Source organism: Lissotriton vulgaris, chromosome 12 (assembly GCF_964263255.1).
Source record: "Lissotriton vulgaris chromosome 12, aLisVul1.2, whole genome shotgun sequence".
NCBI classification, from domain to species: Eukaryota; Metazoa; Chordata; class Amphibia; order Caudata; family Salamandridae; genus Lissotriton; species Lissotriton vulgaris.
In genome coordinates, this window is record NC_141700.1 from 57516321 (window position 1) to 57543190 (window position 26870).

At 49.0% G+C, this 26870-nt stretch overlaps 1 protein-coding gene across 5 annotated transcripts in view; it reads left to right on the top strand.

Annotated features, from left to right (window-relative positions):
- The first annotated feature begins 251 nt into the window (after nucleotides 1–251).
- Nucleotides 252–26870, top strand: part of STAP2 (signal transducing adaptor family member 2) — a 285839-nt gene continuing 259220 nt past the window's right edge. For 2 of the 5 annotated variants that reach the window (XM_086947078.1, XM_086947077.1), the window contains exon 1: nucleotides 276–1031. In XM_086947078.1, the coding sequence (XP_086803204.1) occupies nucleotides 939–1031 (93 nt within the window). In that variant the 5' untranslated portion in view covers nucleotides 276–938. Of the gene's footprint in view, nucleotides 1032–26870 lie in introns of all 5 variants that reach the window. The other 3 variants (XM_086947076.1, XM_086947079.1, XM_086947075.1) reach the window with 2 other exon arrangements.

Genomic DNA, 26870 nt, shown 5'->3' on the forward strand with positions numbered 1-26870 from the left:
ATGTGCCATATCCCGTCTATCCAACTGCTACCTGTGAATCTACTCTGCATACGCGGCGTGTGCGCAGCCTCCCTTGTCCCGTGCTCCCCGTGCCCCCGCAGTGCTTGCCCACGGTGCCGGGTGCCCCATTCCTTCCACTTCCTCGTGGATCTTGCCGTCCAATCAGATTGTGCGCTGGGCGGGTTCGGTGGAGTCACTCTTTGGCCGAAAGCACCTGGATTATTGTGTGTTCGCTTCCTGCTCCCGTGCGCAGCTCGCAGGAGGCACCTGTGCCCGTGCCCCAGCCGCATCGGTGTACTCCAGCCCTGCCCGGTCCTGAGCTCCGCCTCCTGTGCGCCTGGAGGGGCCCGGGCCCTGTGTGCCCGGCTCCGTCCCTGAGCTCGGCTCACAGGGACCCTAGACCTTTACTCCAGGCAGCTGCCTGCTGTGTACCTGCCCAGGAGCTGTGCGCAGAGGATGGGCCTGTGACGTGGACAGCAGGCCACTGGACTTTAGCTCCGCGCACAGGAGGGGCCCGAATCCTTTGTGAATGGTGCCTGCTTCGTTCCTCTGCACGCTTGGCGCCTGCCGCGTGAGCAGCTGCCCCAGGGCCTGCGCTCCGGGTCTCTGCCCCTGACCACCGCCCCCCATAAGAGGGACCTGGTTCATGAGTACAAGGTGCCGGCTTCTCAGGCCTGAACTCTAAGTACCCGAGCTCTTTACACGGGAGGGACCGCTCTCCCGTGTACCTGGTTTTTGATCTTCAGCTTTGCCCATCACAGGCTCGTTCTCCTGTGTGTCAGGCTTCTCCACACCACAGGCCCTGCCATCCGACACCTGTTCTTCACCCCTGCGCGCTACAGGGCCTGCCGCCCTGGTCCCCAGTACCTGCTTCTAGGCTTCTCCACGCCACAGCCTTTTCCTCCTGCACTGCCCCCCTGGCCGGCGTGACTCCCGAGATGGCATCTGGGTTGCCCAATCCCAAGGCTGCCCGGATGAGGCCAGCTCACTACTACGAGGGCATGATGAAGAAGAAGGGGCCAGGGGATACGGTAAGTGGCGCCCCAAGCGCTTTCTTCTCACAGATTTTCAGACTCTGGCCTGCATAAATCTCCCTGTAGCCCACCAATCTGGTGCCTCTAAGGGCCTGCAGGGCTGAGGTAGGCTCATCCCCCATAGCCAGGGGATTGCGGCGAGGTCTCTGAGAGGCCATCAGGCTGGGGCAGAGTCACTCCCATTCCAGGCACTGCGTGACAGCCCCACGGGCCCTTGAGGTATCCTGGTATCGACTATTTAGGCTACTGGGAAAATCCCTTACAGCAATAACTTGTGATTTATAGAGATTTTGTGTCTAAAATGCTTCAGGTAGAACATTTTAATGTCCATTATTAATAGCCAGTCACAATGAATACATATTTTGTAGTCATTGCAAGGATGAAAGACTGAGTGCACCCTAGCAGGATTTCCACCCTGCAGCTCAGGGTGGATTTGTTTGATGCGTTTTTGTGAAAGGAAACTCGAATGTCTTTTGAGGGAAGTCTTTTTTTTTTAACGTTTTTGACTGAAAATGTACCAGTTACATTGTTTAGTACTTTTGTTGAAATGCTTTATTCGAAAATATTTAGGTTGAATCGTAGCTAATCTTTCTTTAGCAATGTTTTGGAAGTAATTACTCTTTTACATCTGGTCCTAGCGAATTCGGAACAGGTACCTGCCACCACAAATCATTGATTTACCATTGTTGCAAAACTTACAATATATAGAGCGTTCATTCCTGCACTAACTTGGACTTGGGCAGCAGAGCTACCACACAGGTTACATAAAGGACACCTTCTGAAGTATAGACATCAGCGCTATGCTTCAAGTTACACAGATTCGACTTTTTTTTTTACTTCAGACATCCTAGCTACACCTAGCTAATTTATGTGGAAATACTTCTGTGATTCAAAAATCAGACGCATCCCTCAGGCCACACGCTTTCCGGCCTCGGACAGCAGTGCTGTCTCTCGCTCTCTACAGATGTTACAGGTTCCAGCTTTAGGCAGCAAAGCTGTTATGTAGGGTATACAGATTTAAATAGGATTAGCCTTCAGGTGCCTGAGCTAGTGCTCTGACGATTCATATGGCAATGAGTAAGCTTCAGACAGCAGTGTTATCCCTTGAGTTATACACAAGTTGAAGGTTCTGGGTTTTGACAGCAGAGCTGTCACTCAGGTTACACAGTTCTTATAGGCTCAGCCTCTAGCTGCAGCTGAGCTAGCCCCCCATCGGCCTAAGTGGCATAGACTGGAGCTATCTCTCAAGTCATACAGATGTTCCAGGTTCAGGCTTTGGACAGCAGAGCTATCACTCACATTACATCGTTCTTACAGGGCTAGCCCTCCGGTGACTCCCGTGGCAGAGACTGTGCTTCAGACAGCAGAGTTTTCCCTCAGGTTATACAGATGCTTGCTACAGGGTCAGACTTTTGGTATTGGTCCTGACCCACAGCATGTAGACATGGTCTGGGGTTGTTAAGTTGAAAGTTCCCTGTTGAGTAGCGAGTGAGGCTCTATGTGGCCATTCCATGGTATCTCAGACGGTTTTGTCTGGCACAGGACCCAGGACCCATGTCTATTGCTTCTCCACAGTATCAACTCTAATATGTGTCTATATGAAACCTGTCTCATAACTGCTTTGAGGCTCACTGAGTCCATCGAGCCCTAAATGCATCTCTAGTCTGGTGGGTGAGGGTTGTCCCTCCAAGCTGGGGTGCATGGCTGATATTGCACTGGACAGCCCCCCTAGGTTTAGCTCAACTAGAAACACCCACTGCATTATCACCCTCACCTGCAGCTGTGGCAGAGCTCTCTGGGATCACTGGGTGCCTAACCTAACCCTCATCTCACTAACCCATTGAGATACCTCCAGGCACTAGAGGTTAGAGGTACAGGGCAGTGCTTAAGTTATATACAAAATTGCAATAAAATCAGTGGATCGTCTCAAAGTTATTCTTAGGAGCCCGCTGCCGAATGCTGGGGTTGCCGAATACCAAGGCTGCCGTGTCTTGATTCTTAACTAGAACTTTAAATGAACTCATGTGTATTCATTTTAACAAAGTATTTCTTTGTTTAATTAACTTACCAGGCAAGGGTTATTTACTGAGCAATGGAATACATATACCGTCCAGGACATTAAATGCTAGTTATTGCAAGTGATTTCACAATGTTTGCATTAAAGATCTGGATGGAACCCTAGAGTTCTCACTTTCCTCGGTATGTTTTGAATACCATGTCAGGCAAAAGTTAAAAGCAATAAGCAATTTATATAGTTTAAAAAGAATTGGCAAATATATACCAATAAAAGCACAGCGATGAAAAACGAAGGTGACCAGTTTTACCCCAAATATACAAGTAGTTTGTGTATTTAAAAAAAAAAAACAAGTTAAGACAACAAAGCAGATTGCTTCTGTTACAGAAAACGATTCAGTGAATTCTATATTTAAATAACCACATTAAGCTGTAGGTTTGTAAAACCGCGATCTTAACTTCTCTCTTGTCAGATGCAACTTTTTTTTACAACCTAGATCTTGTTATTTTGCTTTTCCCATTATAGACTGGACTACAAGTACCAGAATACAATGTATCACCTACTCATACCTGAAATGGAAAACTGCGGGGTCACTGTGTGAGGTCTAATGGATGATTTCTTGTGCACATGTGGAGCATGGAAGTCTTTTCCTTAATTTTTTCCACTAAGTGCGTTTGTGTTTTTCATAATGGTAGCTCCCCAACGGGAATGTTCAGATGCTTTGGAAATGTTAGTTTTTTTAGGTTTCCAAAATAAAATCCTTCCCTTGTGTATTAACAAGGCAGTCTGTGATACTGAAGCATTGTCTATGGGTAGGCGAGGAAGGGGACCAAGCACATGATTTCTCTGGGCAGCTGCTGATAATGGCAGGCAGCCAAAAGGGAATTATTTCTGAAAAAGAAGGCATAATATTGTGAGAGGTCTGAATGTAGTAAATTTGTGTTTCTAGGTACAATGCCTAACACAGTTGGGGTAAATTATCTGTATAGGGTCCTCTAACATGCCTCCACCAGGAAAAGTCCTGCTACGTGTGCATAAAAATGATCTGTTTGGATCAACAACAAAGTTTCCCCCAAGGTGTCACCCAGCGTGTCATTTGTGAGGCCTGAAAATGTGACATGTTAGCTACTGCAAACAATGAAATGTCTCACATAAGCAATTTTACAACTTGTTAGCCCTGTTTAACATAGCTAAATTTAGGCATGGTGTCTGCTGCATATGCAATAAACTAAGGGGCGGAGTTCTGTAGGGACACGCGATTTATTTTAATCCATATAGATCCACTGAAAAGGTAATATCATCTCTTACACTGAATGTGAACCCCTCAACTAGTAAGTCAAATTTGTTACCAGGGCCAATGGAATTATGGCGCATGAAAGACCAAATTATGCAGCAAGGTTGACCAAATTATGGGACAAAAAGGGCTAATTATGTGACGTAATGTGTCACATTTTATGATTGTATTATTTTATCATTTTATCATTTTTTAACAGGTAACACTGCCTTGAAAAAGTTGACCTACATTGTACAAGTTTAACATACAGATACAGTAAAAAGTAACAGAAAGGTGATGTGGGGTAGGTTGAGATGAGGTATATTGGAGAGGGGTGGTGTGGTATAAATAGGATTGGCGAGGAGTAGAGTATATTGGAGTGGAGTACATTAAGGTGGTGTAAATAGAGTTTGGGTAGATAGGGTGGGGTAGATAGGGTTGGGGTAGATTGGGATAGGATAGAATAGAGTGTGGTAGGGTAGATTAGGATGGGTTAGATTTGAGTGCAATGTGGTAAATTGGAGTTGAGTGGGGTAGACTGGGTGGATTAGAGTGGGGTTGAGTGGAGTGGGGTAGATTGTGGTGGATAGGAGTGGGGTCGAGAGGAGTGTGGTAGATTACAGTGGAGTTAGATTTAGTGGAGTGGGGTGGATTGGGATGGAGTGGGTTGGATTGGGGTAAACAGCTGTAATGGGGTAGATTGGAGCGGAGTGGGGTAGATTGGGGTAGACTGGAGTGGGATAGACTGGAGTAAATTGAGGTAGGCTGGAGTGGAATAGATAGGGGTAGAGTGGATTGGATTGGGGTAGACTTTAGTGGGATAGATTGGGATAGAGTGAAGTGGGGTAGATTAGAGAAGAGTGGAATAAGTGGTGTGGAGTGGAGGGGTGCAGACTTGTGTGTTGTGGGTTGGAGTCGAGTGGGATGTTGTAGAGTGTCTTAGAGGGGAGAAGAGTTGAGTTGCATGTAGTAGAGTGGGAAGGTATAGAATGGAGACGCGTGTTGTAGAGTGGAGGACTGTAACGTTGAGTGGAGTGGCGTAGTGTGGAGTATTCATGGTATGGTAGGGTACTGCTATTACAGACAACACATTTCCAATTGAAGTGACCATTACAATTGTAAACCTGGGCAGGGAGTGCCTGGCAGTGGACTAAAGAAGCATGAGCTTGACACAAGACAATGCAGCCTTGGTATTCAGCCTGCTGACATGATTGCGCCAGAAGCAGGCTTGTGGGCAGAACCCTGGGCACTAGTACGCATTCTTTTACCAGTTGAGCACTGACTGTTGCTCACCACCCACTTTTACCGTCACAAATAGAGCACATTTGCTGGATGTCTCTGTAGTCCTGATTTCTGTCGTTGGTAGGCTTGGGCGGTAAATTCCGTCTCGCTCGTGGAATTTGTGGAATTTCGTGTTCCGCGGAGGACGTGGAATTGCCAAAAATTCTGTGATCTTCTGCTTCGCTGAATTTTTTGTTTGTTCGAGCTTTCAAAATGTGTGTTTGCAAGATATTTCTCCCCTGAGCATGCAAACAGTGTTCGCGAACAGGAAAAAGGCATCTCGAACGGGCGGAACAAGGAATTCGTCGTGTTCGCTGAACTTTTGCGTGCTCATGGAGATTTTTTACCTTTTCGCTGAGCTTTGCGTAGTGCGACTACGCAAATTCCGCCCACCCCTCGTCACTGGCCCATAACACTGGAATTTCCTCTCCACAGGTGAATTCTTGTCTCATACTCTTTCCCCTTTCGCTTATACCATCTCTTCTTTCTGTGTTATATTTTGGTACCGGCATTTTATGGCTCATGTTTACCGTTTGTACAACCCCTCACTAGTGCTTTTGGTGTCTGGGCGCTTTAGGGAAGTGGAATTCTGCTTCCTCTAGTCGATATTTATTTATCCTGTTGTTTTTATCCACTCAATGTACATTGGTTACGTGCTGTACAAATAAACAAAGTCCTTGTTCTCTGCCAGTAAATGGTCGGAGCTCCGTTTCAGGGCTTCCAAACTGGCACCTGCTTGTTTACTCTGCGATTCACGCATGCGCAGGAGGAAGTGTGCACAGGTGCTAATGCCTGGAAACAGCAACACGGGACATTGCGACACTGAAATATCTTACAACTTGGTGATCAATTGTATAGGACTCCATTGCACCCAAAGCAGTGGCGTAGCTAGACCTATGGCCGCTGCATTTGCCGCCCTGTGGCCATGTGTAATAGTGCTAAGCCACTGACCCACAGCCCCCCTCAGAGTACTGCTGAGTGGAAATTTCCTATAATTGGCAGCCTAGAACTTTAGCGTGCTTGTTTTTCAGACCTCCGCAACGCTGCACCCCAAGACAGGATAAGCGCACCTCTATGCTATTATTATTTTTATAATATGTATTTTGTAAAGCGGATGGCTACCTAAAAGAAGGTTTCCCATCGCTGAGCTCAATACAGAAAATGGGACGAGCCAGAAAAATCCCAGAAACATTAACACCTTGGCTGCTAAGGGGTTTTCCCCCTCCTGCGCTGATTTATTGAATACCCCATTATACATGACGAGTTATCCTTGTCATCAGCACAGGTCAACCAGTGCATCATGACGAGTTACCCTTGTCATTAGCATTGAAGAGGTTAAGACCTTTAGGAAGGGTCAGTCATAGGATGAGAACAACAACGTTTTTAGCACTTTACGAAACCGAGAGAGTGAACTACATTCTCTATGTCAGAGGCAGGTAATTCCAACGTTTTTGTCCCAAAAAGAATAATGCACGACTGCCCTATCTCGCTTTCCTAATTTTGTGAATTCTTCCAGACTAAGATGGCTTGAGCACAGCGAACCGCCGGGTTTGTACCAGAACACCAAAGGTCTAAGGTGTAATAGTGGGTAATGCAGCCTTGGGCAGTCGCTAAGCTGGGTGAATTAGGGGTTACCGGGTGGCACAGCAACGGAGGCCTAATACAGCTGGTGCGCTCTAAGGGAAACACGACCGCTCGGATTCTTAGTCTGCGCCGTCAGCCATGTGCGCTGATGTCGCCCTTTATGTATACTCCCTGGTCCGAGCCCGGCTCAGGGACTTGCCTGTGCAACAATGCATTGTGGTGGCCGGGTGGCTCACTGCATCCAATCTATCCCGCGGAGCAAGTGAGTTTCCAGCCTATGCTGAGGCATAATAGGTCAAATAAACTATAATGACAAGCCAACGTTGTACATATACATGTGTGATGTTTTTAACTAGCCTAAATACTGTTGTTTATCCTGTTGCTAAGCGCACCCGTACCAGGCAGTGTGGTGCGCAGGGACAGGGCCCTGCACGTGGTAAGTGTGCCACAAATAATTACACAGACACCATTGCTTGCTTAGTGCCGGAAAGACCCCGAGCGGTCTTCCGCCTCTTTATTATATACCCCGGAGCGAGCCCGCCCCGGGGGTGTGGGGATGCATGTAGTGAAACGGCTACAATGTATAGAGAGGCCCGGATGGCTCTCTACATTCCTCCGTCAATTTAATCTGACCCTTCTGGCCGGGGGGGCCATCAGGGTGATGTCCAGGCAAAGTCTCTGGCTTGGGCCCGGATTGGGTCGCAGGTTGTACTGGCGACTTCGGACCATCGGGCATGTCACAACCCCAGCCGGGGTTATCTCCTCCCTCACGACAGGGGAGGCAGGGCATGACTGGCTGGTGTTACGTGCGGTGTTTTGACTTGCCTCTCCGAATGGGCCTCCTCCGACTTGTCCATGTGGGAGTGAGTTTGAGCATGACCCTTCAACATCCTGAGTGTAACCCTCTTCAGGCTCCTGACCAGTGACGCTTGCGGGGGGGGGCGGCCGGCCCTCCCGCCTTCTTGAAGCATGATACGTTTCAGGTCACCACTTGCTGCCCTCGCCGGACAGTGACCATGGTTCCCTGAATCTTGTCTACAGTCCACACCTCTGGCTCGTAAGGTGTTAGACATTTCCAGCCTGGGTGTCGATCTCGGACCACCACAGTGTCTCCTTCCTGTAAGATCGGTTGTTGGGCATGCCGGGCCTCACTCGCTTTCTGATTGGTGGTTCGTCTTCAAGCCTGGATAGCCTCGCCATCTCTCGCTTCCGGGGCCCAGGTGTGGCCAGTCGGGATGCTGTCTGGAGGCGCCTTCTTGAATAGCACGTGCGCAGGGGCACACCTGGTGGTACTATGTGGCGTCTGCCGATAGGCACCCAGAAACTGGTCCAGAGCTGCTTCAGGGTCTTCTCCGCTGTCTACAGCAATCCTTAGAGCTCTGTTGAGTGTCCTCATTAGTCTCTCTACCTCCCCGTTTGCTTGGGGCCAAAGCGGAGTGATTTTCCGGTGTCTGATCCTGAGGTTCTCTAGGTAGCTTTGAAATTCTCTTCCTTGGAAAGGTGGCCCGTTGTCAGACTTTATTTCTTCAGGGAGCCCCATTGTGGCGAAGACGCGGTTCAGGGCCTTCTTGACTTGGGGAAAAGCAATTGATGGAATCACTTCCACCACTGGAAACTTGGAGAATGAATCCACCAGGACGAGCGTTTGTCGACCATCCGGGAAACTCCCAAAGTCGATGCTAAGGTGGGTCCACGGTTCTGGGGGGCATCTTCCGTATGACCGGTGCTGGCGCAGGTTCTTCGCCTATGATAGTGCAGGCATGGCAGGAGCGTACCATCTCATCCACCATGCTGTCCATGGCCGGGAACCAGACCTTGCTTCTCAGACGCGCCTTAGTTTTGGCCATTCCCTGATGACCTATATGTGCGATTGCCAGCATCTGACGTTGAAGACTCTCTGGCACTACTATCAGATGCCCTCGGAGTATGACCCCTTCGTCTCCTACTCTCAGCTCACTCCTGACTTGCCACAGTTGCTGCCGCGAATGGCTGACTTCCGGCCGCAGGCTCTGGACCCCGTCCAGGAAGTGCGCCCAGCGATTCCCCTCATGAGCGTGCCTGATTCGGGATAGCGTTTCATCGTTGGCGGTGGCCTCGCCTATCTCCTGCAGTGTCATTGTGTCAGGGCATGCGGCTTGCGAGATCATGTGGACGAACTCCTCCACACCGGGCCCATCGGCAAGGGGGTGAGCCTGCTTCGTCACGTCCGGATCCCGGGAGAGGTAATCGGCAGGGTTGTGCGCTCCCGCTCGGAACAAGATTTTGAAGTTATATCCTTGCAGCGGATCGGCCCAGCGCTCTATCCGTGGGGGTGCAAGTCTGGACGATCCCGTAAACAGAGACAACAGAGGTTTGTGGTCTGTCACCACATTGAACTCCTGTCCACATAGGTATAGGTGAAAGTGTTGACATGCCCACTTTATTGCCAGGGCCTTGCGTTCAATCTGGGCATAACGAGTTTCGGTGTCGGTCAGGGCCTTACTTACGTATGCAACTGGCTTCCACTCATCCATGCCATATTCCTGTAGGAGCACGGCTCCAAGGCCTACCGGGCTGGGATCCATGATCAGTTCTGTTTTGCAGCGCGGCTGGAAATATGCCATTACTGTCTTGTCGAGAAGGCTTGCTTTAATGTCTTGGAATGCCTTATTTGCTGCTCCGGTCCACTCCCACTTGTGGTCTTGTCGAGTGAGCGCCCTCAGGGGTTCTGCCAGGGCCGCCAGGTTTGGGATAAAACGTCCACAATAAGTGGCCATGCCGAGGAAGCTCCGCACTTCAGTGGGGTTCCGCGGAGTGCTCGCGGTCCGGATTGCCTCCGCCTTCTTGGGGTCAACTTTCAGCCCCTCTCGAGTGAACGTATACCCAAAGAAGTTGATGGATTCTTGGTAGAATGAACATTTTGACCGATGCAAGGTCAGCACATGCTCCACCAGCCTTTGCAGCGTAGCTCTCAAATGGGTGTGATGTTCCTCGAGAGTGTTAGCGTAGATGAGTATATCCTCACTGAGGTTGATTACCCCGCTCAGCCCTGACAGCACCTCGCGTATGGCGTTCTGGAACACCTCCGCTGCTGAGGATCGTCGTAGCCTTACGTAGGTCGAGAAGGTGGTTATATAGCGGCTCTCCGGCTCCAGTTCGAGTTGATGGTACCCCGAGTTGAGATCCAACTTTGAAAACCACTTCGCCCCATTCAGGTCCGCGACAATATCGCCCATGGTTGGGGTAATATGGCGTTCTCTCTTCACGGCTGCATTGGGGAGTCTCATATCGACGCACAGCCTGATTGCGCCTGGTTGTTTGGGTTTGGGCGCCACGACCAGTGGAGAAACCCAGTGGGTCGGACCTGACACCGTTTCTATTACCCCGAGATCTTCTAGCTTTTTGAGTTCAGCCTCTACCTGTGGTCGGAGGTTAAACTGTACCCGCCGGTGCCTGAGAGCGACTGGGCGCACTGAGGTGTCTATGTCTAGACGAAACTTCTTTCCTTTTAGTTTCCCCAGGCCATTGAACAGCGCTGGGAATTCCTGCAACATACTGTCCGCATGCGACTGATGTACTTGATTCGCAAAGAACACGAGTCCTAGGTCTTCTGCAGTGTGACAGCTTAGAAGAGTGCCTTTTTTTCCTTCGGTGATGTGGAACCGAGCTTCCGTCGAATATTCACCATTCACGATGGTGGTGCTGATTACTCCGCGCAGTGGCGGCTGGTCTGTGCCTCCATAAGTGTAGATGCGTGTGCTTGATGGTGCAAGAGCGGGCTTAGGTGACATTTGTTCATATTGTTCTGAGTCCATGACGTTTACAGACGCCTCTGTGTCTATGAGCGCTCTCATCTCGGTGCCCTCAATGGAGACGGTGCACATGGGCGGTGGTCTCCTTTTCGTGGATACTCTGCTGACGTACGAGATGACGTAGACTTCGTCGTCATTGTCATCTTCATACCGTGGTCGTCTTTCCTGGGCTTGGTTGTCAGGGGGCGGATGCTCTTGTTCTAGTGACAATTGTCGGACTCGCTGCGTCAGTTGCCTGGGTCCATATCCGGCGCGGGATCTTGGTGCATTCGGCCTGTACCTCCCGCCTTGGCACACTGCTGCAAAGTGGTTCAGTCGGCCACACTTTATGCATGTTTTTCCTTTTGCACCGCATGTCGCAGTCGCTGGGTGGTCTTCACCGAAGTAGGCACACCGTGTGCTCCGGATGGGCATCTGTCGCTGGCGATTGGACTGGGGCCTCCTTTGTATCGCGTCTATCCTTTCTTCCTTGATCGGCGCCATCTTGGTCACTGCGGGAGGTGCCATCGGTGAGCGTGGGGCGATCTCCATTTCTTCGGCCCGCGCATCAGACAGCTCGTGCGAGCGGGCAAGAATCAGTATCTCATCGAGCGATATTCCAGGCTGTCGGAGGATGAGTTTTCTTAGTAACTTTGAGTGACACCCCACAATTATCTGATCTCTGATCTCTTCTCTTGGATTAAGAAAAGGGCAGGTGCTGGCCAGCTGGCGCAGCCTTGCATAGTACATGTCGACAGATCCGGACTCTGTTTGCCATGCCCTTTTAAACTTTAACTTCTCGAAGTCATTGTTGAGTTGGGGGTCGAAATGGATGTTGTGCGCATTGACCGCTGCATCATAGTCGTCATCCTGTTCGGTGTTGGGGAGCGTTTCAAAAAGGTCGTATATTTCTGGGCCCCTGTACAGGATGAGGAGGGACCTCTTGACCGTCCCGTCGGTTTCTTGGGTGCCCTTGAAGTAGAGGTTGAGCCTTCCAAGCCACGTCTTCCATCTCGGCGCCGCCGTCGCGGGGTTCGCCGACTCGCTGAACGGGGGAAGTTGCGCAATGCCTGTGTGAGCATGGCTGGATAACTGGGGGCCTAGTGCCACAGCTTGGTTTTGGGCGGCTCCTGCAGGGCCGGGTGGTTGCGGTGCGATCGCTGCACCCTGGTTCTGGCCATTGACTGGTTGGCCTGACCCCATCGCAGGGTCCGTCATTGCGATCTCCTCCACGAGTTCTGTCGCGGTCCTCTGGGGTGGTGTGCGGGCTGTGCACTGCTATCCTCTTTACACATGGATGTGGGCGCGCTCCGTGTCGTAGCCCGAGGCAGCTCCGGCCTTCTGCCACACCACGTCTCGGCGGGTATGTGAGTTTCTGCAATGGACGGCAGGTGGGGTGAGGCAGATGTGTGTGATGTGGCCCTGTTCTGCTTTTGAATCGCCGTTACAGTGTCCTAAGGAGCAGCCCTTTCTTGACGCCACCTGTTAGGCCTCTTGCGCTTGCCAATGTTTGATTATCGATGGAGGTGACTGGGCCGAGATGCGGTGCCCCTCGCTGGCTGGGGTGTGATGGGGGCACTGGCTGGACTGATGGGGAGCCGACGTGCAGCGTCGCTCTGTTTCACCCCTCCTCCTTGAGGCTGCCGTTGTGTTATGCACACACTTGGGGGGGGGGGGGGGGGAGGGGTGCGGGCGCGGGCGCGGGCGCGTCCGTGCTCCACGAGGGGAGCAAGCGAGGCCGTGCAGGCCACAGATCGTCAGCGCGGGCGGGGCAGTAGGAAAGAGCCACTCACCCTGGATGACGCGCCCGGCGAGTCCCGCCAGCCGAAGGCGCTCCCTGGAGGGAGGCGCGTGGGCGGGCCTCAAGCCGGAGCGCGAGCCGTGCGATGGTGCAGACAGGCTTCGGGACTGAGCGGGTGGGCTCCACGGCGTCCCTCTTCAGGTGCTGGCAGCGCGCCAATACACAGGCGCTGACTGTTTGCCGATGCTCCGGGGCAGGAAGCAAAGCGGGCACACGCGAGTTCAGAATCGGCCTCGTCGCCAATATGGTGCGCAGGGACAGGGCCCTACATGTGGTAAGTGTGCCACAAATAATTGCACAGGTAGGAAAAAGTTAAAGATACCAACCACACACTTTTTTTCAATCCTTATATTTAAGGAAGAAAACAAACCAATATTACTCTTAGGTTTGTTGGGTATATCTTGTTCGTACCCTTTTAATTTCTATTTTTTCATTTTTCTAAAAGTTTTTTATGTATGAAAAAGAACACAACACATTTTTTACATTTACACATAAATACAAAACATTATTCACATATGTATACACAATGTACAATTTTTCACTTATTTTTCACTTTATATACACAGATCCTTGTCTATACTTGACAAAGTGACGCTCAATGTCAATTTCAATAAACCACATATAAATGCAGACAATCAAAAATTATTTTTGAAAATAAACCACATATGAATTCATTGGTCTATAGGTCAATTGATGTCTATTTTATATGCCGACGCGTTTCGAACCAGTTGACTTCAATTCATAGGTTCTCTTCAGGGCTCTGTCTTTAGTAAGTATCTGTTTTTCCAGCAGCCGCCGGTCTACAGGTTTGACGTTAATTCACCCAATTCTTGTAATGTTGATCCTTTCTGTATCTAGAGAATAGAAATTAAAAGGGTACGAACAAGATATACCCAACAAACCTAAGAGTAATATTGGTTTGTTTTCTTCCTTAAATATAAGGATTGAAAAAAGTGTGTGGTTGGCATCTTTAACTTTTTCCTAGATATATATGGTCCAACCAACTGCATGTCCCAGGACCTAACTCCTCTTATTTTGCACAAAAAAAAAAAATAATAATTACACAGACACCACTGCTTGCTTAGTGCCAGAAAGACCCGAGCGGTCTTCCGCCTCTTTATTTTATACCCTGGAGCGAGCCCGCCCCGGGGGTGTGGGGATGTGTGTAGTGAAACGGCTACAATGTATAGAGAGGCCCGGATGGCTCTCTACAGGCAAGTAATAAAAATGGGGCGAACGGAAATACAGAAGTTTGCCAAAGATTACAGTAGTTTGTCATGCAATGAAGTGGGAATTTGAGTTCAGCGTTCCTGGTTCAAAGCAAGGTTTAATCCCTTGTGTACGGTTCACATTCAGTAAATGATTCTCAGTAGAAGCAAGAGTGAACTGGCCATGTGCTCTGAATGATTCTCAGTAGAAGCAAAGGTGGACTGGCCATGTGCTCTGAATGATTCTCAGCAGAAGCATGGGTGGACTGGCCATGTGCTCTGAATGATTCTCAGCAAAAGCATGGGTGGACTGGCCATGTGCTCTGAATGATTCTCCGTACAAAAGGGGGTGGTGATGGACGGAGCATCTGAATCAATCAAACACTCACACCCAGTCAAAAGATCTGGGTTTAATCCATCACCGTTCTTTAGCCCACTCTGCCGCCCCAGTTCAGACATGGCCATATGCAAATCAGTCTGACCCAGTGCCTCATGGGAACAGTCCAGCCCGAACTGCCAAGCCATGTCTTCCCTGGACCGGAAACAAGCTTCCGAGGACCTGTTTCTGGCATTCCAGCCGTCTTCTGCCCGGCTTGCTTGAATCCAGTGGCAAAGTGAGCAAGGGACTCACGTCTGAGCATACCCTGCCACACTTATGGCACCTGCGCTAACGTTCTCTAGCGCGGGCGGGGCCGTGACGGAACCGTTCTGTCACAAGCACAGCTCAACCGCGTGCCGTGACGGAGCGGTTCCGTCACGAGCACGGGACCGCCGCGCGGCCCCCCACCCCCTTAGCACTGCGGCGGAATAGCCGCCGCAGTGAAGGGGTTAAAGTAACCTTTGAGCTACAGTTTAATTATCACAGTCTCCCATGTCCTGAACTAACCTTTAACACATTATTTCAACTGCATTGCAATCCCACATGTTTCCCCTGTCCTGACCTGTGATACACTTCATCAACAGGGGTGCAGGGGGAAAGTATTCGGTAGGGCTGCCCCCCACTCAGACCAAGATTAAACAACAGATGCCCCACCAAATCGAACTCATCCGTATACCAGACCAATTCAAAAAGTATAGTATCCTAATTTAATACTTATACCAAAAGTGTGTAAAATAACACTACTTCAATGGTCAGGATGTATAGGTAACTTGACACACAAAAGACAACAACACAGGCCACCACATTCATAGACTTTGAAAGAATGTGAGAAATATGAAAAATATGAAAAATATGTGAAGAATAGAGTGAGTGCCTCACGGTAGCAACACCCGAGGGGGTTCCCGGCTAGCAATCACCGGTATACCCACTTCTCATCATTGGTCACTCACACTATAAAAGAAAGCAGAAGTGCACATGTACACAATACAGAGTGCACACGTGAGAATAGCGACAAAGACTAACCAGTGTGTACACATAAACACCACTAAACACAAGCGTGTAACCATAGACCCCCACACAAACACTGCAAACACCTCCCGTTTAAAAATGGTAAATTAAATACCATGCAGATTCTTCCTCAAGCCGACATGTTTCATTGCTCTTATTTTATGCAATTTCTTCAGAGCATATGAGGGTTTTTTCTATTCTCAAACTTCACATATACAATATGTCATAGGACCTGTGTGGACATAAAAAATGAGCCTTGTTAATGCTTCTGCTGCACCCCTTCAGCCGAAGAGAGTGCACAGAAAAAGGAAAAGTGAAACGTCACAGTAGTGCCAAGAACCACACATAACAGCGCAAGGATTTTACCTTGTGGTGAACCAATCAGTGTATACCGGTCACCACCTGTTGGACTCCGTGTCATTAGATCACGCGTCCGCCAATGGCTCCTCAATGATGCGAGCCACCTAGGACAGAAAGCCATGTAGAGTTTGCAAAAACCGTTTCTGATCCTACAGAGTACGAAGCATTAGGAACAACACCGGGTTCATAGGGAGAACAACACACCTCTTAGCATGTACCCCATCTGCCCACCGAGAGATACAAAGGTCCTCATTCTAGATATACAGAGCCCCGGTTAACCGTTCCGCTGTTAGGGAACTGACCCAGACCTACAGCCTTCGTGTCAGCCACAACCCGAACAACTTACTACTGCCGAGTCCCTCCAGCGCTTCCGACGATCCTCGCTGACGGTGTCGTGCAGGATCAGGAAGTAGCCTGAGGGGTCGGTGGCCCCGCCCCCTACGTAACGTGGTGCGGCCATCTTTGAATGGGGAAGTTCGTAGAGATATACAAACGTTTGTACTGGAAGTAGGTCATTCCCCAGCCATATGTACATCAATCCCCATTATTTTAAGATGTTTATTGTTGGCAAAGTACCGATAGCGTGCCACTTTCTCATAACTTTTAAGAACATTCCCATCAATTCCTCGACATAGAAATGCCGGTGTTTAGTATATTTAGACGTACATCAGTGTTTACAAGCCTGTGTGCATGCTACATAGTACAGACTCTAGATGGAACACGGAGGTTTCATAGGACAGCTCATTAATCTGCTACAAAGTCCAGAGTGGTAATGGACAAAGTAGCAAGAAAGATCATGAGATGTGGGAGCGTTTCAGGGAGCAATGCAATTCAAAATTGCAGAATCACCCCATTCTGGAATGCAGACGCCAGCTATCGCCTGCTTACCCTGTTCCATTCAATATTTTCGTTTAAACCCTCTCGATCTGCCTTCTCAGTGTAAATCCATTGTGCCTCCTTTCCCACTAGAATGTCCTCCAGATTGTGTGTGTGTCACCCACCACTTTTTCTAGTATCGCCCACTTCAGATCTCTAGGGTCATGTTTAGCCTCTGTAAAATCTTGTACCAAGCGTGTGGTCAGTTTTTTGGCCCTAATTGTACTCGGGTGTTCCTGTATACGGATTTTAATTTTTCTTGTCGTTAACCCGATATAATACAGGCCGCAGCTGCACATAAGTCTGTAAATGACATGGGACGTGTTGCAATTGCTGAATCGGTTCAAGAACCAAGTTCTTCCATCGTGCAGAATCACACTCTTGGTAGCAGATGTTAAATCACACACGGAACAATTGCCACAAGGGTAATGTCCCGTGGGAATAGTGCTTGCATTGCTAAAACCGGGGCATTTAGTATGGACTAACTTGTCGCGAAGATTGGACGCCCTCTTGAAGGCGAATCGCGGAGTCAGCATTTTCTCAGTGGCCGTGTCCAGCAATGACCAGTTCTTCCTTATAATTTGTCTTACCCTAGTAGACAGGGGATTGAAAGTCGTGACTACAGCGAGACAATTTTGCCTCTCTTTTGTGTTCCGTTCCAAGAGTGCATCTCGAGGTGTATTCATGGCCCTCTTGCGTGCCTGTTTAATCACCTTTCCTGGGTAATCTCGTTGTTGGAGTTTGGTGACAAGGTCTTCAGATTGTTCAATAAACGTTTCTGTAGTTGAACAATTCCGCCGGTTTCTCAGAAATTGTCCTACAGGGAGGTTGTCCCGAAGTGCTCTTGGGTGGAACGAGTTGTAGTGTAAGAGGGAGTTCCTGTCTGTCTTCTTATGGTGCACACTCGTAATCAATTTTTGATCCGTTGCCACAATGTCCACGTCAAGGTAGACCGCAGACATATTGCTAATTGTCAAAGTAAACCGCAAGCAAGAGTCTACCTGGTTAAGCCATTCCAGAAACGCATTGAGACGGTCCTCTGTACCTGTCCAGATACAGAGGACGTCATCAATGTATCGCTTCCACAATACAATGTTGTCATGGTAAGGATTGGACGGGTGGAGGACCACATTTGTCTCCACCTGGCCCACATAAATACAGGCCAGGTTAGGAGTAAATGTGGCCCCCATCGAAGTACCAGAGGTCTGTAGATAGAGCTGGCCCTGGTATTCGAAGAAATTCTTCGTAAGTGCCACTTCTATATATTGCAGCACGAAACTCTGCGGAGAGTCGTAGAACCATTCCATCGACCCCAGGGCCCTCGCTGCTGCCACCAGAGGGGCATCCTGGGGGATGCTGGTGTACAATGACTCTGTCGATTGTGACCAGGAATTGACATTTCGGGTCAAACACCGTATCTTTCAAGATGTTAAGGATGTCCGTTGTGTCTTGGACAAAGGAGTTCTGGGTAACCACTGCTTCTCTCAAAAAGAAGTCAGCGAACTGGGACAAGGGTTCAAGGATGGATTGGATCCCTGAAACTATCGGGCGGCCCGGGGGTGGGCGTTGGGGCTTATGGATTTTGGGCAGGATGTAAAATGCCGGTACCCTTGGATTGGTGTTAATAAGGAAGTCTGCTTCCTTGGGCGTAATCCATTTTTTAGCCAATGCCTCAGCCACCATGGTCTTAATGGTGTCAGCGAGTCCTGGGGTGGGGTCACGGACCAAAGGCAGGTAGTTGGAGCGGACATCTAAAAGTTTCATGACCTCAGTCTCGTAGTCAGTGGTGTTCAAAATGACTACGGCCCGTCCTTATCGGCCGGCTTGATGGTAATCCCTGAGTTCTTCTGTAAGGCTCCCACCGCCGCCCACTCTTCCCTGGTCATATTGTGAACATGGTTAACTTGTGTTTGAAGTTCAAGAGCTTCAATTTCTTGTATAACACGCTGCTCAAACACCGCCACCTCAGGCCCCAAAAGAGTAGTTGGAGGACAGAAGTTGGAAGGGCGGCGCAGATTCGTATCAAAGAGGGAGAGCGGTGTTTTCTCCTTATCTGCAAAATATTCATGTAATTTAATCTTCCTCATCATTTCAGTTATTTCGGTTCTACATAAAAAGGGATCATGCCTGGGCGTGGGTACAAACCCAAGGCTCTTGTTAAGAACACCACGTTCAGCCGATGTCAATACATGGGAAGAAAGATTAACCACAATGTCATTCTTGCTAGTGGGTGAGTCCCTCATTTCGTTTAGTTGTTGAACGACCTGCCCCTGCTGCGTGTGATGCGTGGCGAATGTGTTTGCCATGTTAATTGTCCTCTCCCTCTGCCCCTGCCCTGTCCCTGTGGTTGACCTCTACCCCTCGACCCCCTCTCGGGGTTTGGCCTAAAAAAGACCTTAACAGGGCCCCTAGATCTTCGTCCGTCCTATTTTCTGGGGCAAAATTGACCCTGCTGTTAGTGGGTCCAGTTTGATTGGCTGGACCTTCCTCCTCCTCACTGCTGGTGTTATCAAACCGCCAGTTGTTGGGTGTGCGTCTATTGCCTCTTTGTCCCCCTCTCTGGAAATTCTGTCCGCGTCTTTGGTGTGTCTGGGCTCTAGCTGGCTCTACTGGTCGGTCATAATACTCGTCCTCTATATAGGGGAACGCCCATACATGTGAATATCGGTCAAGGTTCTTTCTAAGACCCTTGATCTTTTGATTGACCATGTATGACTTGTATTCTGCCAGATCACCTTGTATGCGAGCTAACTGGTCCTTCGGATCAGTAAGCGCGTAGTTGGTACTGAGACTTTCCTCTAATTCAAGAATCTCCTTCAATAGGGTTTCACTAAGGCGTTTCGCCGTGTTGATGATTAATATTAGCCAGTCCCTGGTGCATTTGTTGGCTAAAAAGCTCCAGTCTGACCGGAACTGCTTCTCCTCGAGAAAGATCTTTGGCTCGAGTCGAATAATCAAACTTGGAGGGTAAGCGCCTGCCCGCAAATATTCAGTCATAAGGGCCCCATGGAGAGCTACCCGTATCTGACGTTTTTTCAAATTACTTAGTTTGTCCCACTCCTCTCTAGCTGTTCCTTCAGTGTTGAGGGGGGCATCGGGCAACAATGATGGTCCGGCCAAAATCAATGCAATTTGACCAAATTGCATTGATTTTGGCCGGACCAAAATCACCAGTAGAGCCGAATATTTGCGGGCAGGCGGATTTTGGCAATCCGCAAATTCGCAAATCCGCAAATTCGCGGATTGCCAATCCGCAAAATCCGCTCATGCCTACATTCGCTAAAAAATGGATTACGCCCAAGGAAGCAGACTTCTTTATTAACACCAATACAAGGGTACCGGCATTTTACATCCTGCCCATAATCCATAAGCCCCAACGCCCACCCGCCGGGCCGCCCGCTAGTTTCAGGGATCCAATCCATCCTTGAACCCTTGTCCCAGTTTGCTGACTTCTTTTTGAGAGAAGCAGTGGTTACCCAGAACTCCTTTGTCCAAGACACAACGGACATCCTTAACATCTTGAAAGATACGGTGTTTGACCCGAAATGTCAATTCCTGATCACAATCGACAGAGTCGTTGTACACCAGCATCCCCCAGGATGCCACGCTGGTGGCAGCAGCGAGGGCCCTGGGGTCGATGGAATAGTTCTACGACTCTCCGCAGAGTTTCGTGCTGCAATGTATAGAAGTGGCACTTACGAAGAATTTCTTCGAATACCAGGGCCAGCTCTATCTACAGACCTCTGGTACTTCGATGGGGGCCACATTTACTCCTAGCCTGGCCTGTATTTATGTCGGCCAGGTGGAGACAAATGTGGTCCTCCACCTGTCCAATCCTTACCATGACAACATTGTATTGTGGAAGCGATACATTGATGACGTCCTCTGTATCTGGACAGCTACAGAGGACCGTCTCAATGCGTTTCTGGAATGGCTTAACCAGGTAGACTCTTGCTTGCGGTTTCCTTGGACAATTAGCAATATGTCTGCGGTCTACCTTGACGTGGACATTGTGGCAACGGATCAAAAATTGATTACGAGTGTGCACCATAAGAAGACAGACAGGAACTCCCTCTTACACTACAATTCGTTCCACCCAAGAGCACTTCGGGACAACCTCCCTGTAGGACAATTTCTGAGATACCGGCGGAATTGTTCAACTACAGAAACGTTTATTGAACAATCTGAAGACCTTGTCACCAAACTCCAACAACGAGATTACCCAGGAAAGGTGATTAAACAGGCACGCAAGAGGGCCATGAATACACCTCGAGATGCACTCTTGGAACGGAACACAAAAGAGAGGCAAAATTGTCTCCCTGTAGTCACGACTTTCGATCCCCTGTCTACTAGGGTAAGACAAATTATAAGGAAGAACTGGTCATTGCTGGACATGGCCACTGAGAAAATGCAGACTCCGCGATTCGCCTTCAAGAGGGCGTCCAATTTTCGCGACAAGTTAGTCCATACTAAATGCCCCGGTTTTAGCAATGCAAGCACTATTCCCACTGGACATTACCAAATCACTAGTCAAATTTCACGCCAAGGCTCAGGTTGAAGAAAATGGAGGGCTAAGGAGTGGTGCTGTCCCCTTAGTTCCCTCTATCACTATAGCCCACCCTGAGCTCACATCTTGCCAAAAGTTGCCCGGCTTGGGAAAGGCTCCCCAATTGCAGCATCCCAACAGCGGATCCGCACCCTCACCACTAACTCCTACTCCTGAGTCTAGTCTGGCCCGACCAAGGAACAAAGCTAGTACCCAGGCACCCAAGGCACTTAAGGTTAATTTTGCCGCAATTTCCAAGCCTATAGTGTCTAACACCAAGGTACCTGGAAACACAGTGATCTCAACGAAGGGTGATACAACCCCATCCCCTCCAACTCCTGCCAAACAGGCCGTGCCCAAACCTCCAGCAAAAACCACGGCAAAATCTCCGGCTAAAGACAGGGTAAGGAGGCACACGCCAAATGCTAGCCTTCCCCCTGGCTGTAAGCCCTATGTGGTAATTTTAACGGGGGTCCCTGAGCTTGAAGAGGGTTCTTGTGAGTCATACTCTGACCTCAAACACAAGATGCTCTCCTGGCTCAAAGCTAATAGACCCCTCCCAGGGCACATCGATGGTAGAATAGCCTTTGTCCGACGTGTGGGTTGGATTGGCAACAGACGTAAGGATATCACTGGGGACTGTGTGTTGATCAATTTCAACGACCCCAGAGCAGCAGGTATGATCTGTAGTCAGCAGTCGCATTATAATTTCTGCGACATTCAAACTAGGGACCTGGGGTACTTCTATTACCCCCCTCCTCTTATGGGGCCTAAAAAAAATTTCCAAGATGGGGGCAGAGGAGGGTGGTTCCCTCATTATCCAACTTTGGACCCCAGAGCAAGGGCATGGACACCTACTCAAGCAGCCCCTCCACAGGGTTGGGGCTGGTGACTTGATAATGTAGCGGCAACTAATGCCTCCCCTCCTAGGGTCAACACACCACGCACAGTTGGGGGGGTACCGTTGTCCAACGTCTTTGTGCCCCAGTCCCCGCCTAACCCAATTATGCCCTCTCACTCAGGCGATGGGTCTGAGAACACTGAGTTAGTGGATGGAGCTCAAACTCCCGGCACACAGGGTGGGAATGCCGGATGCGTTGAGCCCCTGCATCATGCATCCCTGAAAGCCATTAGTTGGAATGTGGCAGGCTTAAACAGCAAGCTAGATGTCCCGGACTGGGTGGCGCTCATCGAACCCCACTCAGTCTGTGCATTCCAAGAGACGTGGTGCGTAGAACCAAGGCACCGAGTGGGCTATGCCTCCTTCTTTGTCCCGGCAGATATTCCAGCTACAGGAAGAGGTCGCCCCTATGGAGGTCTCTTAGTTTGGGTAGATATTTCCTTGGGATGGAGGGTACATCATCATCCCCAAAAATCTCCAGACTTGATGCGCCTCACCGTAACATGCCCGAGGAGAGCTGAAAAACTGGAGATTATCAACATCTACACGCGAGGGGCCTCTGGGAGAGCCTTGTCACCAACGCTCTCAGACCTGGAGGTAGTCTTGGGTGAGTGCAGTAGTGATTCGTTAATTATGGTCTTGGGGGACTTTAATTGTACATTCGAGCCCCTGTTGCCCGACGAATCCCTGGACTTATATGACGAAGATTCTAGGAGAGGTGTCCCGTCACTTGATCTTCCAATCATAAACAGTTGGACCCCCAGAATCATCCAGCTAAATTCCCTCACACTGGAGCACGGCCTGAGAGCAGCCAATGGGAGGACACCCTCAGACTTAGCGGGGGCACACACTTATAACAGGGTTGGTCATTCATCCCGGATAGATTATATCCTTTTAAACTTTGCTTTGTGGGCTCACATGAAGGATATGATAGTCCTACCTTCCTTGGATAGTGACCATAACGCACTTTCTTTGACCCTATCATACTGGTGGAGGGAGATTCATCCAGTTTGTGGGAGCCATGAAACACCAGCGACAGGGCTTTTGGGAGGGGTGGTTCCATCAAACTGCTTAAGACGCCTGAAATGGGACAAAGTGGCATTAGATGAAGAGAAACTATCATGTATCAGAGCTGTTACTTCTACAGCCTGCGCCATTTTAGAAAATGAGCCTGTCAGCCCAAATCGGATTACAGCGCTGTTTTGCGAGGTCTCGCTGTCAATTGGGGACCTATTTAAGGCTAAAGTAAAAAAGGGAAACACTAACCGCGATAAGCGGCAGGGCAAACCTGGTTGGTACTCGAAGGAGTGTCGTGCTAGAAAGAGAGCACTGATATTGGCTGTGAAAAGTGGAGATGTAACCTTAATAGCCACCAAACGAAAGAGCTACAAAGCGGAGCTTAAAACAGCAAGGAGAGACTGGGAAGATGAATTTTGGCAGGAACTCCGAATCGCCAGTGTTGGAAAAAACGCAAAAGGTTTCTGGGACTTATTACGTAAGAAAAACAGACCCCTTGATACAGTCATCACCTGTAACATAACCGAGGACCTATGGTACTCACATTTCTCGAAATTGTATACAGCATCTGTAGCTGAAGCGGTGGATTTCGCATTACCACAGTTCTCCCGTGGTGAGGAGAGACTTGAGGAAAGTCTGTTTACCAAGAAAGAAGCGGAAGGTGCAATAAAATCTCTCGTCCCGCGCAAAGCGGCTGGTCCCGATGGGCTACCGGGCGACCTGCTCCGTGCAGACCTAGGCGATTGGAGTATGCTAATTTCATCAGTATTGAACGCTGCCATGGCAGGTGCTCCTTTGCCCGCCTCCTGGATGGCCGCCGAAGTGGTACCTCTGCATAAAAAAGGCCCAAGAGAAGACCCAGCGAACTACAGGCCGATTAGCCTGATAGATTGTTCGCAAAAAGTAGCAGGCAAGGTCCTCCTAACCAGAATACAGCAGTGGGCAGATGAAAACAGGATACTCTCGGATCTCCAGGCAGGGTTCCGAACTGGTACAGGAACAATCGAACAGTCGTTAAGGCTACTTATGATTCACTGGAAGGTCGTCACGATTGGGAAGGGCACTTTATATCTTGCCTTCATCGACCTCCGGACGGCTTTCGATCTGGTCCCCAGAAATAACTTATGGAAGGTTCTTAGTGATCTTGGCCTGCCACCTTATCTGCTCCACTTGATTATGAAGTTCCACGAAAACAATTATGCCCAAATTCGCTGGGGTCCGAATGGTCAAAAGACCTCAAGAATAGATGTGAATAGAGGCGTGCGGCAAGGGTGCGTTCTTGCCCCTACACTCTTCTCGCTCTATGTTAATGGGGTGGTGGACCACTTGTCAAGGATACCAGCAGATGCACCTCGTCTGGCAGGCCGTTTAATTCCTACCCTGCTTTTTGCGGACGATACCTTGCTTCTGTCGAAATCGCCAATGGGCCTACAACAGCTTCTCTCTGGCTTTGATGGCTTCTGTAAACAAAGAGGACTCCGTATAAACACAGACAAAACAAAGTATCTCATCCTGAATCCCCCGCAAAAACATGGCCCTCCACCAACATTGGGCTCCGTTGCACTGGACAGGACCAAGACCTTTGATTATCTGGGCATCCGGCTGGTGGATTCCATGAAATGGGACCAGCATCTGACCAAAATGCTGCTAAATTTGAAAAGAATAACCGGGACCCTGCTGAAAGAGCAGAGAGCAGCCTCAACTAAACCTATAGCTGCAGTTTTGGACATTTACTCGGCCAGAGGAGTAAGCGCAGCTCTGTACGGGGCGGAACTGTGGGGAATGTCGAATTTGAAAGATCTTACTCGAGCCGAGAACACCTTCCTGAGAAGCTTGATGTCCCTCGGCCCTTCTGTCCCCATCTTACCACTGCAATTGGATATGGGCTGTCGGGCGATTGAAGATCAAGCAAAGCTACGCCCTTTGCTTCTGTGGGCCCGCATTTGGAGAGTCCCTGAGCTCTCAAGCTATGCGGATGGACTGCGGGAGATATTAAGATCGCCAGGTTGGGCGAAAATAAAGTGGCTAACGGATATCAAAGCACTACTCACCAATCTGGGGCTGGAAGAAGCATGGTACCAACAGACAGCCCTGCCCAAATCAACGATAAAACAGCTTTATTGGAACTGGGTGGCAAATAGAAGGAATTCTTCTACCGCGATTTGTAAATCGACCAGAAATTTTATGGAGTCCAAAGATGTCCCCATTAGAGAACTGTATTTGGACATTATCTCAGCTCCTTGGGAAAGATCTCTGTATTTTAAATTCAGAATTGGTCTTCTCCCCGTAATGGAACTTACTAGTCATTGGAAAATTCCCTACCAGACTGCTCCGTGGTGCCCATTTTGCCCTCAGCGCCATGAATCTGTCCCTCATTTTTTATTCGAGTGTCCTGCCTATAAAGTCCCACGGTCAAAATGGCTAAAACCCATGTGTCGCACACTGGGAACTAGACACTGTAATGTGGCACTAAGGATTCTTCTTTCAGACACTCGCACTTTTTATGCATGCGCCACCTCGAAGTATCTTGGGTGGGCATGGCGGATTCGGTCAAAAAGACTTAGACAAATTGTTTAATTATGCTTTTATTTATATGGCTTGTTTCTAAATCATGCCTATTTTAGGTAATTTAATTATTCTTCCCCTAAATATTAATAGTAAAAATTGCAGTCTTAGATCTTGCAAGGGTTTTTTTTAAATACGTCTTTTATCTTTAAATGCTTTGCAATGAATTTTTACTTGTATGTATGCTTTTTAAGATATTTTATATGTCGAAATAAAGCCTTTTTGACTTGACTTGACTTGACATTACCCTTGTGGCAATTTTTCCGTGTGTGATTTAACATCTGCTACCAAGAGTGTGATTCTGCACGATGGAAGAACTTGGTTCTTGAACTGATTCAGCAATTGCAACACGTCCCATTTCATCTACAGACTTATGTGCAGCTGCGGCCTGTATTATATCGGGTTAACGACAAGAAAAATTAAAATCTGTATACAGGAACACCTGAGTACAATTAGGGCCAAAAAACTGACCACACGCTTGGTACAAGATTTTACAGAGGCTAAACATGACCCTAGAGATCTGAAGTGGACGATACTAGAAAAAGTGGTGGGTGACACACACAAGCTGGCGTCTGCATTCCAGAATTGGGTGATTCTGCAATTTTGAATTGCATTGCTCCCCGAAACGCTCCCACATCTCATGATCCTTCTTGCTACTTTGTCCTTTACCACTCTGGACTTGGTAGCAGATTAATGAGCTGTCCTATGAAACCTCCGTGTTCCATCTAGAGTCTGTACTATGTAGCATGCACACAGGCTTGTAAACACTGATGTACGTCTAAATATACTAAACACCGGCATTTCTATGTCGAGGAATTGATGGCAATGTTCTGAAAAGTTATGAGAAAGTGGCACGCTATTGGTACTTTGCCAACAATAAACATCTTAAAATAATGGGGATTGATGTATATATGGCTTGGGCATGACCTACTTCCAGTACAAACGTTTGTATATCTCTACGAACTTCCCCATTCAAAGATGGCCGCACCACGTTACGTAGGGGGCGGAGCCACCGACCCCTCAGGCTACTTCCTGATCCTGCACGCCACCGTCAGCGAGGATCATCGCAAGCGCCGGAGGGACTCGGCAGTAGTAAGTCGTTCGGGTTGTGGCTGACACGAAGGCTGTAGGTCTGGGTCAGTTCCCTAACAGCGGAACGGTTAACGGGGGCTCTGTATGTCTAGAATGAGGACTTTTGTATCTCTCGGTGGGCAGATGGGGTACATGCTAAGAGGTGTGTTGTTCTCCCTATG